At 39.8% G+C, this 17,422-nt stretch overlaps 1 protein-coding gene across 1 annotated transcript in view; it reads right to left on the minus strand.

Moving 5' to 3' along the window:
- Positions 1-17,422, minus strand: part of DAGLB (diacylglycerol lipase beta) — a gene marked incomplete in the record, with an annotated part of 1,624,905 nt that overhangs the window by 446,776 nt on the left and 1,160,707 nt on the right. The window contains 1 exon segment of the mRNA XM_044078626.1: positions 10,376-10,453. Coding sequence (XP_043934561.1) covers positions 10,376-10,453 — 78 coding nt within the window.

The raw sequence follows: 17,422 nt of genomic DNA on the forward strand, positions 1-17,422 counted from the left end.
TGATGTGTCTGTTGTTAAAGTTTGGCTGGCAGGGGGTAGAGTGAGGGGCCATCCCATGTTTTGGTGACATGCCTTTGCCCACCATAGAAACTCCTGTTGTAGGCAGGGAAGGAGAGGAATCATTGTTTCCAGACTGTGACAATGTTGACTCCATAAACTTTTTAGGTACCATTGAAGTTTCCTCATATGCAGTCTTGCATATGGAATCGGTAGGATGCAGGATGCCATGAAGCCCAAAGCCTGCAGACTTTGTCTTGCAGATAACTGGGTTTTTGTTGCCATTAGTTTGAAATAAGTAGTCAGTTGCCTTTGCTTGTCAGGCGTGAGGTAAGCCATCTGGACAGTTATAATCAAGCTTGCACCCAGGAATGTTATCTTTTGAGAGGGTACCAGTTGTGATTTCTTTTCGTTTTTTTGTGTACCCTAGGCATGTTAGAAGCCTTTTCACAAATGCCAGATGTTGAAGAAGAATGTCCTTGTTCTCTTGCTTGAATGAGACAGTCGTCTAAGTAGGGATATATTTGTATACTTCTTTGTCTGCAAAATGCAATCACTGGTGCCAGGCACTTTGTAAAGACCCTGGGCGCAGTAGATATGCCAAAGGGCAGTGCAGAGAATTGGTACTGCATTAAGCCAGCCTTGAGTCTGAGGTATCTTCTGCACGATTGTCTTATTGGGACATGCAGGTATGCCTCTTTTAGGTCTAATGTCACCTGCCAAGCATTCTTGCCCAGCATGGGCAGAAGCTGCTGCAAAGTCAGCATTTTGAATTTTGGAATGTGTGGGTATGTGTTCAAAATCGATAAATCCAGTACTGGCTGCCAGGCCTTGTCCTTTCTGGGTACCAAGAACAGTCTTGAGTAAAAACCTTGTCCTTTTTCCTGTTCTGGTACTGGTTGAATGGCCACCATATCCATGAGGGACGTAACCTGTTTTTGTGCCTCTGCCCATTGATTTTTTGGCAGATCTGGCCATCTGTTTGCCATTGGCAGAGTAGGGAAATGGAATCTGTATCCCTGTGATACTATGTTTAGCACCCACTTGTCCTGGGTTATTAACTGCCAATTTTGAGCAAAAAGTGCTAATTTTCCCCCTAGGGGTGCTGCCAAAAGATAAGTGCTTGGTGAAGGCAGAGGGAAGTCATTGGGACTGTTTTCTGTAGGTTTGTGCTTTACCTCCTCCAGCTTTGGAGGTAGAAGCACCCCATTGCTTTAACCTGTATGAATCTTGCACCTGGTATCTGGAACCCTTAGGGCATCTGGATGTGCCCCTTTGAGCTCTGTTTGACACAGGAAAGGACCAATTTTTTGTAGGCCAGTGTCTACTGAATCTTGGTGGCTGCACTTGTAAGAAGTCTTTTACAGTTTGTATAGACTTAGCTTTGTCTTCCATTTTCTTTAAAACCTCTTCTGCCATAATACCAAACAGAGTATCATGCTGTAAAGGTGCATCTAGTAAATTAGCTTTAACATGATCAGGCAAATTTTGTTCCTTTAACCAGGCATGCCTCCTAATCACAGATCCAGTAACTGCAGCCCAGCAGGAGGCCTCTCTAAGGAATCAAAACCACATTGCAAAGTATGCTTTCCAACCTGTTCAGCTGCACGCAATAATTCCTGCAATTCTTTATTTTCTGCACATTCAGAAATCAACATAATTTTCTGCTTCAGCAATCCCATAACATGCTGCTGATACTTGAGCATATGAAACTGGCAGTTTAAGGCACTAATTGCCAAGGTTGCAGATGTATAAACCTTTTTCCCCATCTATCCAGTGCCCTTGAATCTGTCAGAGGGGGTAGGATTTTTTGCTGTTGAGGCTTTAATTCCATTTGGACCCTGTGAAATAGTTTCAGGATCAGCAGCAGGGTTTCTAAATAAAAATTTGTGAGAGTCAGGGACCCTGTAATATCTGTCAGGCTTGCTGAGAGCCAGAGGTAAGGAATCAGGGGTCAAACTTGACTCAGAAAACACATCATCCACAATGTCTAAAACAGGGGGTATGGCTAAAGGCCTGTGCTGAGGGAGAAGAAGGAAATCCCTGAGCCTCTTTTTTGATTCTGAGAAGTCTTGACTCTCCCAGTGAAAATGTTCCCTCAAAGTATGCAAGGTTTCTCCAAATGAATAATCCTCAGGAGCTGATGCAGATGGTATAGACTCCTCTGCATCAGAATCCTCATAGGGAGGTATAGATAATTCCTGATCAGAAGAGGACTCAGAAGAAACAGAAACCTGATCTGAAGATTCATAATCAGTGTTTGCCTACGCCTCTTATCTGGAGGGGGTGGGAACCCCTGATCAAGGTAATAAGGTCTTCAGCCATTTTGATCATCTGTTTTTTAGGCATAGAAGCCTGTGCATGTGGCTCATGCGTCAGTTTTTTAGTTTTAGAAGTTGCTTTTGTCTTTGGTTTTGCAGCTGTCATCGGTTTGATATAAAAATGTTGAGGCCTGAATACACCCTCAGAAGCTGGTGCCTGCTCAGCGGCTCCAGACCCATCCGAGGGAGATACATCTGTGGGTCCAAAACTTTGAGTATCTCGCGGCATGCCGGACTCCACATGGGTGTCAGTAGGGGCCTGTGACTCGAAAGTAGCGGGTATCAGGGGCTGCGAAAGCGCCTCACTAAGTACCGGTGAACCGGCGACTGGCTTAGGAGAAGCTTCGTCGGTTTTGGTCCTCGACTGTCTCGCTCTGTCCTTTTCTTTGCTCTTTTTATGTACTCTGGTAGTTGGATTGCTATCCGACGACATTTCTGGGTAGTTAAATCTGTTTCCAAAATACTTTGAGGCAAAAATATACCGACGCTTAATAGTGTGTTGGTTAAATCTAGCACAAAACCGACAGCCAGGCACGTTGTGATCAGGGCCTTGGCAAGGAATACAGTATAAATGGAAATCCTTATGAGGTATTTGCTTCCCACAAGTAATACAATTATTAACGTTTTCTGACATCAGTATGGAGCAAGAAAAAAAGTTTCCCCAATGGGGTACTTAGCTTTAGTGAAGACTTCGGTTTTGAAACTCAAACTCGAATATTTCAGGAGTCGGCCGACTGGCACTTACGAAATTCTTCTGCTTCGGGCACAACATGGAAAGAATAATTAAAGAAAATGGTGTCGGCTGTTTGTTTTATACCCCTGATGATCTGACATCATGGAAGAGGAGACAGCAACTGACGCAGGTCCCAAGACTTTGGAATTCAGGCCGACTGAGGGCAACCTGCCAGCAGATTACCCCCAAATGTAATGACTGCAACAGTGAAACATGAAGAACATCTACTCTTCTGTCAGTGGAAAGGGTGGAAAGCATACAGGAATATTCCTGTTCAAGGAAATGAAAAGGCATCGGTCTTCCAGGCCTTTTTGCACGGAGTCCAGGAGCAGAAATTTTCCAGCTGACTTTTCAGAGAGGAGGCAAAGAGGTCTGCTTAAGGAACTCCTTACAGATGGATCAAATCTTAGAATACTCCGATCTAGTTTCCATCCATAAGGGTCTGCCTTAGTCCTGCTCAGCTAGTCTGCCACACAATTTTGGTCTAAGGGATGTAGGATGCCTGTAGAGTGAGACTGTGCTGTAAAGCTTTATCCCAAGCTAACATGGCTAGTTTGCAAAGTGAGTAAGACCTGGTTACCCTGTGCTTGTTGATGTATCTGTAACAACCTGAAGAGGCCCAGGAGACTAAAGATAATTCAGAAAGTTGAGTGCCTTGATTAGAACAAGCATCTCTTTTATATTTATGTGCATGTATCTATCCTTGGTGCCTCACACATCTTGTACTTTTATCAGTCCTGAAACTGCTCCCAAAGCAAAGAGTCTGTGGAGACCGACTGATTTGGAGTGTGTGTGTGTGTGGGGGGGGGGGGGCTAGATTAAGGGATAGTTGCTGTCTTTACCAAGTGACTTCTCTTCTGACAAATTCCAGAAATAGAATTTGAAAAGATAATGGATATTGGTGCTAAGAGCAAAGAGACTGTAGCTTTCTCATGTGGAGTCTTGGCAGGTGTATCATAAAAATCATAGATGCCATGACAGAGAAAATCCTGAGGTATTCCCTTGCAGAGAATGAATTCCAAGTGGAAAACTCTAGAAAAAGATCTAGACATACATCTATTTTTAATGTGGAAGAAAAGCTCTTTGAACTGAGGTGTCTAAAAGACACTAGGAACACAATCCCATATGATGAAGTCAAAAATGACTTTTGAATGTTGTCTTGCAGTCCCAGTTTCTGTGACAGAGCTTTCACCAAAGTGTGAGATTCCTGACACTTTGAAAAAGACTCTGAAAAGATAAGCAAGTTGTCTAAATATGGAAACATGTTGATATCCTGTAGCCTGCAATAAACTATGACCGAAGCTGGATACTCTCTAAACACTCCTAGTGCAGTGGATAGTCCCAAGGGTAAGGCACAGAACTGATAATGTTATCCAGGCACACAAAACCTTAAGAAACACCTGAAATCTGGATGAAAACAGATGTGATAAGCATCTTTTAAATCTAGTGTTACCAGAAAACTTAAATTAGTAAGAAGGGTAACAGGTTGTGAAGTGAAAGAATTTTGAACTAGGGCACTATCACACATTTAGAAAGGAAAGAGTCATAATTAGTCTATAGGTATTGTCTTTATTTGGTACCAAAAACTTCCTTGAGTAAAAGCATTTCCCAAATTGTGAAAGAGGAACTGGCTCTATTAACTCCCTGAGACAACATAGACTAAAGGACGGGGAATTACCTCCGGAATGGAGGAATTTCCTCTCACTGCTATATGTAACCTTGATGAATGAACTTTAGAACCCATGTGTCAGAGAGAGAAGTGGAGATTCAGACTTTGTGGAAGGGAAAAGGGACTGCCAGGGTAGGGGCTGAGGGAGATGGTCCCTTAAATAGTCATTCTGATTCATTAGACTATCTTTTGTTATGGGGGTTACTGTCTTCTTTTTGGATCCATCTTGCCATTGCTTCTCAGCATTTAGCTGAGACTGTTTATTTTGTTCGTGCAAAAACTAGATGAGGAGGCAGAGAACTCCTTGGAAAATTTAGGAAATGAGTGCCAAAATGTGAGATAGTCCCTATATCAGCTTATTCTTCTCATCACAGTTTCTGATGACCTCTGCAGCATAGGGACAAAAAACTAAATCTCTGTCCAAAGGAGAACTCAAAACACATGTTTCACACAGCCAGGCAAACCTCCTCAAACAGTAAGAGTGACCATAGCCCTGGAAGAAGTCTCAAAAGAGTCACAAACACACTGTAAATAATGAGCTCTGACCTATGAGATGGAAGGAACTAAATTTAAAGCAGATGTTTCCTTACAAGAAGAAACTGCAGCCAAAACATGCCTCATACTTTCACAATTAGTCAGAATAAAGTTTAACACATGAGCCTGACGATTCAAAATTCTGAAAATCTAAGTTGCAGACGCATACACGTTTTACAATACTCATCAATTATGTTCCCATACTTGCCAGAAAATTTAGGACTAGAAATAACTAAATGTTTAGAAACAGTAGAATTAACTAAAGATATATCTGCTAAGTCAGGATTGGGATGAGTATATAAAAATGTAAAAGACTGAGAAACTTCTTACAATCTATCTGCCATTTTAGGAGCAGCTAGCTATCAGGAAAATTGCAGGCAGTGAAACACACATCCTCCAGTACTGGGGTAATGGGTGAAGGTTCTGGAAATTCCATTTGCAACAGCTCATAGTATGCTCTGAAAAACCTCAGTGTTGTGTTTTCCCACTGAAAACACTGGCACATTCTGGAAACAGTCTCAGATAAAGAGAAAGAGAATCCCCCCAGAGGTAAAATCAGATACCGGGCTCTCCTCTGAATCGAAATCAGAAATCTGAGAAGAAAACCTTGCATCTGTTTCTTCATCTTCCTGTCCAGATTCAGAACCTTGAATCTCTTCAGGAAAAGAGGCATCCCTTTTTCTTTTACCAGCAACCACCTTATATAAGAAGGATCAACTGCCTGAATTAGACCTCGAGTCAGATCTAGTAAACTACTCCTGCCCAGGGAAATTTGAGCAGAAGCAGATACATGTTTATTTTTTTATTTCGTTTTGACAAGAAAAATATGCCAACAGTGTTGTTAAAGGCAAAAGCAGCAGCTACCCCAGGGACGGGCACAACATTCTGACTAAACAGGAAAATATCCCTGCTCCCTCTCTCAGGACAAACAAGACTGGCTCTCCCTTACCCACTGAGGGGACCCCAACAGCCACAGAGAATGTGGCTAACTCCTTGTCCATTACTGGCTGCAAGTTGGTACACCACAGGGATCGAGGGTAAAAGATGAGTGGCCTGAGGAACAAACTTTGGCTACAGCAGAGTAACCCACCTACGGATGAAGCAAACTGCTAGCCTGCTGTGGTGGCAAAGGCTGTTTACTTAACATTTTCTTTATGTGGCTGGAAGAAGGACTGACCATAGGACTGGTAGTTTATTCCACGGTCAGGCCAAAATGGTGCCAATTTCCTTGGAAAAACAAGCAGCACAAGCCAGTAAAAATGTAAAGTTCTAAATACTCTCTTTTCCCAGTAAAACACAGTAAAAAACACTTAAAACTTTGCCAGCCCCACAAGTAAAATAAATACATTCTCCACATAAAAAATGTTTTTCAACTACTTTTTATAACTTTTAAATTGACAGGAAAAATTGCACACCCATTTAAAAATACACAAGTCTTGAGGCAGTCCAGTAAAACAAACTCCTAGTAGAAAATTAACTTTCCTGACCAGGAAACTACAATTAAACAATACATATTTAAATGTGGAAGGTTTTTCCCCAAAGAGAAGTTATCTGCCCAGGAATGGAACAGCACAAGCTGAACATCGGTCCTCAAAAGCCTGCAGAGGAGTGCTCTCTTCGGTTGCAAGAAAGCTCTAAAAGGGTTTCAGAATGTGGAATGTGTCCTGAAGCTTTAGAAGCTGACCGATTGTTGTATCATTGTCAAGATATAACCCATATAGCTAAGGCTACTGCAGCAGTGATCATTATGATGAACATCTGCTTTATGCTTTTAAGAGGACTCTTTCTACCTATCTTAAGAGTACACTTAAGCAAACTGAGAACTTAAGGGAATCATTAGAAAGCTCAAAGCTGAGTATGAGTTTAAAATAGCCACAAATACTAAAAATAATTGCAAACTGTTCTTAAACTTTGTCAGGAAGTTAACAAAACCAAATAATGTTAGGAGCTAGACCACAATAGCACTGCCCTCTTTTACCCAAAGGAAATAGCTGGTATCCCAGCTAACAAATGTACTGCAAAGTTTACTCCATCCACAGCCATAACACAGGTTCCACAATCACAGCCACCCCCTTTAATTACTACTGAACAAGTACTACCCACCTTCTCAAAAACTGAGAATATTTCATCCATGGACCCTGACAACATAAGTAGGTTGCCTGATTATTAGTGCCAAACATGGCCTTTCTGAACCTCTACTTGACCTCTTTAATCTAAGTCTCTCCACTGGTTACATTGTTGAAGTCTAGAAAACAGTAACTGGAATGCCATTACATAAGGGTGGTCCAACTATAGAACCTAGTAACTTTAGGCCCATTGGTCTCATTAGCTTCATATGTAAAGCTATGGAGCACATTATCTCATATTTCATTAATCTAAACACGCAACGTCTCCTATTCCTGGACCCTTATCAATATGGCTTTGTTAAAGGATGGTCCTACCTGTTTAACATTACTAATTTCTTTGAAAAAAAGTAACTGAAGTAGTGGATAACAGCTATGCAGTGCATCTAGCATATCTAGATCTTGTCAAGGCCTTTGACACTATTCTCCATGCAGGCATTAATGACAGGCTTGTAAATCTAAATACAAACCTTTATATTGTGCAGGGGACAGCTAACTGGTTGCCAGTGGTACACTGTATGACTCATTTTTGGACCCTCTCCTATTTCATTTCCATTATTTAGTTAAATACAGGCACTCCTTGCCTATTGCTAACCAAGTTTGCAGTTGACTGTAAACCGGGTGTTGTGATTCGATCTTCAGCTGACTTAAAATTGCTCCAGCAATTGTTAGATCATGTTAACAACTGGTACAAGGACAATGGTATCAAGCTAAATGTAAAAAAAAAAAAAAAAAAAAATCAAGCATAGTTAATTTTAGTAAACAAAACGGTTTCACTTAACATATAGGTGATGCACCACTTCAAGCAAATACTTTTTTATGGGATTTAGGCACTCTTGTTGATATCATTTGACCTTAATGTCTCCACAGAAGTTCAGAAAGTCTTTTATCTAGTCCATTTAATTTCTGCTAGATGATGGGCAGCCTAATACTCACCCCAGTGTATCCTGTCCTGCCATGCCCTCCTTGAGGCTATAAGGAAATTTTGAATAGGGTTTTTTAACAAGGCTTGTAATGATCTGCAGACTGACTGTCTACTACTTACCTATGGACCTATCCTTTAAGCTCACTTTGACATTTCTCAGTTGTATCTCTTCATTGTGAAATGTCACATGGTTGATACTTACCTATTGGTGTTTTTAATTTAATTTTCTTTTCCTTCAGCTCATTTCCTTTATTACATCTGTGGCTAGGATTGACATTACATGTATTATTGTTTATCTGGGATCTGTTGTATATAGTATACGTGTCTATTTTCATATATATTCATTTACATCTGCTAATTGATGTTGTGTATTTGTGTATTACTGTTTTCTTGTAAAATGTCTTAAGAATATTTTTTGAAAAAAAATAACAACAGGCAGAACAATGAGCCTGATGTCGCAACATGTTTGTGTGAAAATAGTGATGACTTTGGTAGGACTGTTATTGAGCACACCTGTCTTATATAAAAAAGAGAAAGCATCTTATATTGCAGTCCTTCTGAAAATGAAAAATAATTAATCTATCAGTGACTGTAATGCAAAATATTGGGAGTTTACCAGGCATTTCTTTGAAATTACAGTTTGAATTAACAGTTGTCGACAGCACTGGAAGTCATGATGGATTTTGTTAATCAAGGGTGGAATACAGGCACCTTACAGATGAATCTGCCATGTACCAAATCAGTGACTTAAGTGACCGCAGCAGCAATGTCACAATCACCACTCAAATAGATGAATGTTTCCTCAAATACTGGTCAACAGTCCTACAAAGTCATGAATGCCTATCTTTAGGTGATTCATGCTAATACTCCTTTGTTTAACACATTTGATCAGTGTAAAAACAAGCACTCAGCATGTTCCAAAAAGTTAACACAGAGCTAAGCCAGCCATGAAATGTCAAAATATGCATAATTACTAGCAATCAAAATGAATGAGGATAATGGCGTTCTTTGTGGAACAGTCACCAGCCTTTCTTCAGCCTATAAAACAGGCAACTACAACTTATAATAAAACAGTACTTTATTTGTACGTATTTACTTATTTAGTTAGCTTCCATTTGTTAACTAGGGTACATCTCTGATCCAGCTGGACCATTTTCAGGTTCGGTCTGGGAAGAGCAACATATCAATACTGACAATGTTGTAAAACCTAAATTGATACTGTAAAATCTATGCCAGCCAATCCAATGTACCACCAGACCGAGCTACTAGATTCAGATGTAACACTTCTGACTAAAGGCAGAGAAGCAGCTCTGTGACAATAAGAGCTGAAAAAAACAGTTCTATTCATTTCATTTTTACAATATATTTGTATTATTTTATTTTAAACCACACTACTTTTTATTGTAGTATTTTTCCACTATTTTGTCACTTCTGGTTTTTAAATTTGTGTTTCTGAGTGGTGGTATCCTATTATTCTATCAGAAAAGTTAGGAGTTATGCTTTTAGGTATGCAAATTTCATACTTATCTGCTGCCCAATTTTTGCCATATGCACTTACTTTGTAAGAGCTTTTGTCTCCATTTTCAATGTCTGAATGTTGAGATGACTGCATCATAATTAAACATTTTATTTTCTGTTCTTGCTTACAGGTATTACTCCTCACCAGTCCAAACTTACAGCTGGTGGGGGTTAGGGTGAGTGGCAGCTTATGAAGGGCCTACATTAGTTCAGAGGAAGCTACTATCAGCACTGAACTTTTTATAAATTTCCATTTACAGTCATTAATAGCAGACCGCAGTGGTATTCACCTGTGGTTAGGGTAAAAGCCTTGTAAAATGTCAGCCTAGTAGTTCTGCTCAGTGCCCGAGTGAAGAACAACTACACTAGTGCTAAATGATGTGCTACCAGACCAGGCAGCTGGGCTCTGGATTAATGCCTTATCTGAGGGATGGCACCTACAGTGTGAAATAAGCATACCTTCATCACCAGTGAATGCTTATATTTTCCTACCAGGTGGTCACTATGAATGTTTTACTTAATACATGCATGTTTTATTTTAAATAAACTGTATACCTTGTGTGCACAGCAGTTCCCAGGAACACCCTCTACAGGAAGTTCTTCACATTCTGCTGAGAGATCAGTCAGAGCATCCTACAGAAACAGAAACCAGAAATAACAGTCAAGCATTACAAAACAAGTGGCTTGTTCATGTACTCAACATGAACAAAAAAAAGTATGCAAAAATCTCTTCCAGACAAGTACTGCAGCTGCATTTTTACAGCAGGTGTCAGTTTTATACCACAGTTTTCCCAAGCAGTTACTCATACACACCAAGGCCATTGGCTGTCACTTTTTCCACTCCATTAACTCTGCAGTTACTGGTCAGTTTCTAGTTCCTCAGCCCTTTTATTTAGTTATTTGATTATCTGTAAGTTTAGTAATAGGATGGGTCAATCGGCCCAGCTGCCCTTTTAAGCTACACATACATACAAATATTTCAGGCACAGGCAATAATGACCTTCTAGACTGCCAATATACCAAAACAGTTAATCCCATAATAAGTGTCCAGGTTGTTCTTACAAAAATACTTAAACTGCATCTTGCTATAATGTAATTTGGAAGGCTATTCCATGTATCAGCTACTCTCTCAAAGAACCAATTAGTACGCCTCTCACTCCTATATAATATTCTACATAGGTTGTGGGATGATTCTCTACTGCTGCATTCCCACAGGTAGTCATCACTAAATGCCCTATACACCCGAATAAGGTCTCCTCTTAAATGTCTATATGAGACACTATACAAGTTCAGATATTTTAGTCTTTCATAGTAAATGAAATTTTCACATCCATGGATGATCTTGGTATATTTCTGCTGTACTCTTTCCAGTTTACTCATGCTTGTTTTCTTATAAGGTTTCCATATTGTTATTCCATACTCCGTTTTGGGTCTAATGTAGCTAACAATGATTTCATCATTTCTAATTTCCTAGGCTTAATAAATCTTTTTATACAACCTATATTTCTATAGCTATCATTGACCAATTGGTCGATATGATTAGAAAAACACAAAGCTGGATCTTCTCATATATGCAGGTCCTTAAGTGAATCTACAGTTTCAATCACTGTGTGCTGCATTAAATATTCACTTTGCAATTTATAGCTTCCAAATCTCATATGTTTAGTTTTTTGATGTATTTATTGGCATATTATCCTCCTGTGCCCAAATGGTCAATTTAATCAAGTTCTTTTGCAGACATGCCATAGCTGTAAACCATGAAATCAATTTACCCAAGCTCAAGAGAGCAGAAAAAAATAGTTTTACAAACCAATCATTAATTTTTACATCTCACTACGGGAATAAATACAGATAAATGATTTGTATACAAGCATCAAAGGTTGCAATTCAGAACAAGAGTAATAACCATATTACAAAATGATGTGGGATGCAACAGGAATAAGGATATATAGTACCAAGAAGAGTTAAAGCCACATGCTAAGAAGTTTTATAACAAATAGCAGTACAATACAGTTTTTCCCTTTTTTATTATGTCAGGCCTTAGGATGAGATGTGTGAGATGTACCGGAGTTACCCACATCCATGATCTTCTTTAATTTTCTTCTGCAATGAAACAGGAAGATGATTCTAACATGCAGGACAAAATTAATGAATGTATTCTTTCCAGTTACTAATATGAAGGGAGGGTTGAGGGATAGAATTTATTCATTAAAATCATGAGGGGTGAGTATAGGTTTTTACTGTTCGCTTAGAGGAGACTAGTGGCAGTGGCAGATTAACTAGAGTCATCTCAAGCCAAGCTTAAGGTTAAGTGCAAGCTCGGCTAGGGCTAATGGTCCAGCAAACAGGATCGCAAGAAATACAAGGCAATCGAGTCACAAGACCATTTATGCTTTTTTGCCAATATAGGTTCATAGGTTGGTACTGGGCTATCTGCCAGAAGGCATATATTAGCCCAGCCACATTGTGCGGTATTCACCGCCCCTTTAGTAGTTCCCTAGATCCTTGTACTAGCAGCTAGTACCCTTGGCCCCTATCTAGTAGTGCTGTTGGTGTGATCCCCGGTGTGAACTTTCTGTTACCCATCCACTCATCAAGGTTCCTCTTGAAGAGTGATAGTGAGGGGCTCTGTCTTATGTAGATTGGGACCCTGTTCCATAGTAAGGGATGTCTCTGCGAAGGGAATCTATCCCTCCAGCATGTTCTGTTCATTGTTGTGTTGAGGTTTATATCCCTAGAGCATGTAGCTCGAGTAGATTTGGTTTTGCTAAGATGGAGCATGTTCAACAATTCTGGGTTGGACATGGCTCTGTACGTTAGACAGAGATCATCTCTGAGAAAGCAGTATACAACAGAGAACAGTCTTAGCTTTTTCAATCGTGTTGCATAGGGCAACTGTTTGAGGCCAATAATCCTCTTGGTTAGGTGCCTCTGTGGTCTCTCCAGCTGCTGGAGATGTCTAGCCAGGTACATTCCAATTGGTGCATTGTACTCAATAATGGGTCTGATGAGGGAAGTAGAGGGGCACTATTACATCCTTAGATCTTGATGCGAACCCTTTCGTGATCAAATGGGTCACACAGAAGGATTTTCTAACCACTTTGGCAACATGGTTATCAAAGAAAAGCTGACTATCTACTTGGGTCCCTAGATCCCTTATTTCTTCTTCAGATTTCAAGGGATTACCTCCTATGTTGTAGTTTGCGGGTACTCTGTTTTTTCCAAAGGGGATTACTACGTATTTTTTTGCATTTAGCTTGAGACCATGGCTTTGACACCATGCATTAGTCTCATTTAGGCCCTTCTGGAGGATCTCCATTTCAGCCGGAGACTCTATTATAGCACCCAGTTTGCAGTCGTCCGCAAACTTATTCAGCCACAGCCCTTCCGTGCTTGCCTGTACTTCTGAGAAGTATATGCCAAACAGGAGGGGCCCCAGGACAGAGCCCTGAGGCACACCACACGTTACTGGTCTGGATTCAGACATATCTACCCTTATGCTGTTTACCCTTCTCAAGAAGGGCAAAGCAGGTCAGTCCCACAGTAAAATTATGAGGGCCCATCAAATCATCCAGGTATAATTTAAAGGATACTAGGGATCACTTTGTTTAACTTGCAGGAGAAGTGTATTCCAGAGGCGGAGGTAGACTCTGAGTAATAAATTTCTCTCTCCAGCATGTTTTATTTATGCACTGGTGAAGATTTAAGTCCCTAGTACTGGTATTAATGGAGCTATTTAATTTGCAAAGATAGTGAGGATCAAGGAGGAAGGGATCCCTAATGGTGTGGAGTGCAAGGCATAGATCACTCCACAACAGCCCAAAAGAAGCTGTCTAAAAGGACAGCACTACAAGCTTCTTCTGGCCACTCAAGGACTTTAGGCCAACATGATTCTTGGTTAGGAACCTCTGGAGCCTTTCTATTTGCTTAATATGCCTTTTTATGTGACTGAGTTCTACTAAGTTCATGAGATTACATTGTTGGCTTTCCTTATATGTTGTGCTCTAATCAGATGCATGCTGACTCTGAGCCATTTGTCTGATATTATCTGTGTGTGTTTGATTTTTTTGATACATACATATACTTTTGTGATAAATATCTGTTATCAAAAATTCATTCAGTCACACAGAAAAAAAAACTGCCTTGTTGGAGCATCAAGTTTTGATCAGCTGTCCTGGCTGTGTGAGACATTACTACCATGTGGAATCGGGGAATTTCCCTTTCACCACGGTAATGCGATCTTAGAGTTAGTATATATAATTAGCAAGGGGTGTGGGAGGTACAGAAAAAAAAGTGTTTTATGTTTTTCTGTATGTTGAGTTTTGGGAAGTTATGCTTAATGTTTTGCCTTTTGATAATATGAGTATTTGACTGTGTGTTATATACTCATTTTTATAACTTGTACTTTTCAAGGAAATGCTTGCTCTTAATTGCATATGTTTGAGGATAATTTTTTTTTTTTACATATAATATATCATTACCAAGTAATCTGTGTGCAACACAGTTAATGCTGCATGATACTTTCAGGATGTAATTAAACTGTACGCAGCTTACTGTAAATGGAGACTGGATGCTAAGGCAAGGTGGTCTCTTTCTTTTCATGTTGTCTAACTGTAATGTTCAATCTGGTCTGTCTACTGTCTACTTCATCTAAGCACTACTTAAGCATTCTCTTTGCTGCACAGATTATTTTGGCCCCTTTGTTCTTTTAATAACCCTCTCATCTTTCTTTCTCGTAAATTTCACCCACTCTCATCTACCTTTTTCATTCTTGTCTTACATTTTCTCATTTCCAGTACAGCTTATGCTGCCTTTGTTTTTTTATTTTTTTCTGCTCTGTCAAGTATCTACTCTGTTCTAGTAATTCTTTGGTTGCCCCTCTCTTTACCTTTCAACCCTAATTTTCTTATATGGTCTCAACAGTTTCCTATCTTTCTGGAGTTCCTTTTTTACTGCACTGTTTGCTTTCACTGGATATGCTGTGTTGGTTACTATGTTCAGCTCCTTTTTACTTTTCTACCTTACCCCCATCCCACCCATCTCTGACACAGCTACCTTTACACAGCCTGAGCTGTTCCCACTCTTTCCTGTTCAATAATCTTGCGGGGCACTACTAATCACACCTTATAATATCAGCACTCTGTCTTCCACCACCTGCATCACTTCCTGTTAAAGTCTGAATATCGTTTCCTCTCTCGCCCACCCTGTACATCACTTCATTCCACTTTCTCATCCCCTTCTACTTCACACTTTGCAATGCCCCTTCTACTTGTATTTCCCCATTCATTGCAACATCATAAACTTTAAAAAGAACTGCTCTACTTGATACGTCCCACTCTTTCCAATTACAGTTTACCACTTTTACGTCTTAATATAACATTTCCTTAGTTACTGGATTTCCAGTATTGCTCAGTCCTTAACACAGTCACAGCTGTAATCCCTGTTACAATATCTATACATGTTAGCAATGACCAACATCAAAGTGATATTACTATCCTGCTGCTTCTCATGTCACTCCCTTTCTACCCATACTACAATGTATTGCTTCCAGTACTCTAATGGTATGCATAATTATTCCTCCACTACTTCAATATTCCCAGTAAACTAACCCGCTTGTGAATCAGACATATACATCTAAGCACCCCTCTAAACAAGTAAACCTACATATTAACCTTAAAAACTAATAAGCATGTGTGGCACAAATCAAGCAGTAGACAGCCTTCTTTCTGATTCTACTTACTGGGTATATTCAACACCCAAAAAATGTGACACTTCTGCCTTACATCACATAAACATCTTTCCAATGGTTAACTGAAAACTGGTAGCATAAACAACAAATGAGTACAGTCAGAGATCTGGTCTAAGCTAGAGTCCTGGATGAACGACACATCCATTTATTCCCAACCAGTTTTCTGATAACTGCACAGTGTTTGAAGGTAACAGGCATCAGATACAAGGCAAGGGGTGGTCTTCTACTTGTTAATAAAGAAGCTAACCTGCCCTCAGCATTAATGTGCAGTAGCAAGGCCCACTCCAACTGTGAGACAAACTAGTTAACTGTACACCTTACTCTTGGAGGACAGAAAAATACAAGTAGTTTTTGCCTGTATTCCTCCACAATCATCACTTTCCCTGTTAGAAACAACATTAAATGTCAATCTTAACATCACAAGCTCCTCTTAATTGATGACCTAAACCTAGACTGGAAAGGTCAATTACACAGAGTCATCTGCTTTCATAATCTAACCTAATTCATGTCTGAAGATAGCAGACCCAACACAATCTCAAAAAAACTTCCCCCTGCTGAATGCTGTTACTGCCAACCTCCCAGACAAACTACAACAGCTGCATATCTTCTCAAACTCCAGCAGAGATTCCTGCACCATTATATCTTCTTGGCCTTTCAGTTACTGTAAAACTAAACCTCAAAAAAATAATGATCAGATCAGTCCTGCCCCATCCACACATTTACTTTCAACACAGTTGGAACAAATGGACTAAAAGTCCTTACACGAATGCCATTTCCCTGTCTTTGACCTCTTTGCTTTCTATATACAGGACATATTATCCCCAGTAAAAGAACAGGAGTTCAAGGACATCACACCCTTTAGATTACCCCCATTTCTTAACTAATAAAAAGTATAGACAAGACCAGGGCAGAATGGAAGAAAGACTCCTCAAAAAAACATAAATACTAATTATATCAGCATTTAAAAATATGAAACAAGGATTAAAATTACTTTTGCAAAAGCTTAGCATACTTGTAGTCTGCATACTTACATAGGTAAAGCACAACAATTTGTAAGGCTGTAAAAACACCATCAGATCAAAGATATCCCCAAAAACTGGAGTCAGTAGCATTATGGCTGAGGAACTGATGACACAGCTTAAATAAGACACCAGTAATCCTTCCCCCACCTACTCAACTCATTCTCCAATCCCCCTTCTTACCAGACAATATCTCCTACTCAATGGAGTCCAGAATACTCCATTGTACTTTAAAATTATACACATATCACAAGTCCAAAAGCTACTTTTTTGGATACTGGCTATAACCCTGATGTGTGCACCATACTTTCAAAAAATTTCAAATCAACCAACCATGCCCTTACCAGGCATTCAGCTCATATTTTCATTCTTTCACTCACAATAAAAATCCCTCCACATAGCTTTAAACATGCCCTGATGCTACCCTACCACAGCTAGCCACTTTTGACCCACTGCCAATCTCTGCCCCATCTCCAAAATGCTGGAGAAAAATGGTTATGACCGGATATTTGAATGCATTGCAAAATGCTACATTCTTGCTGACAGGCAGCATGGCTTCTGCCCAGACTTCAGTACACTATTAGCTACTTATTCACTGGCAAACAAATTCTGATCAGCTTCGAACAAGGCAAATTTAATGGTGCCATCTTTCTAGACCTTAGGAGACCCTTTTGAAACAGTAGACAGTGCAACCTTTCTGCACAGACTTACTGATAATGACTTCTCTTCCAAAGTAGTACAACTGCTCCAAAACTATCAGGATAACACAGCATTTAAAGTGGTGGGAGCAAACAAAACAAAACAAAACAAAAAAAAAAAAACACTCAAAATGGG

The sequence above is a fragment of the Protopterus annectens genome, chromosome 1.part1 (assembly GCF_019279795.1).
Source record: "Protopterus annectens isolate FY-2018-M chromosome 1.part1, PAN1.0, whole genome shotgun sequence".
Lineage (NCBI taxonomy): Eukaryota > Metazoa > Chordata > Ceratodontiformes > Protopteridae > Protopterus > Protopterus annectens.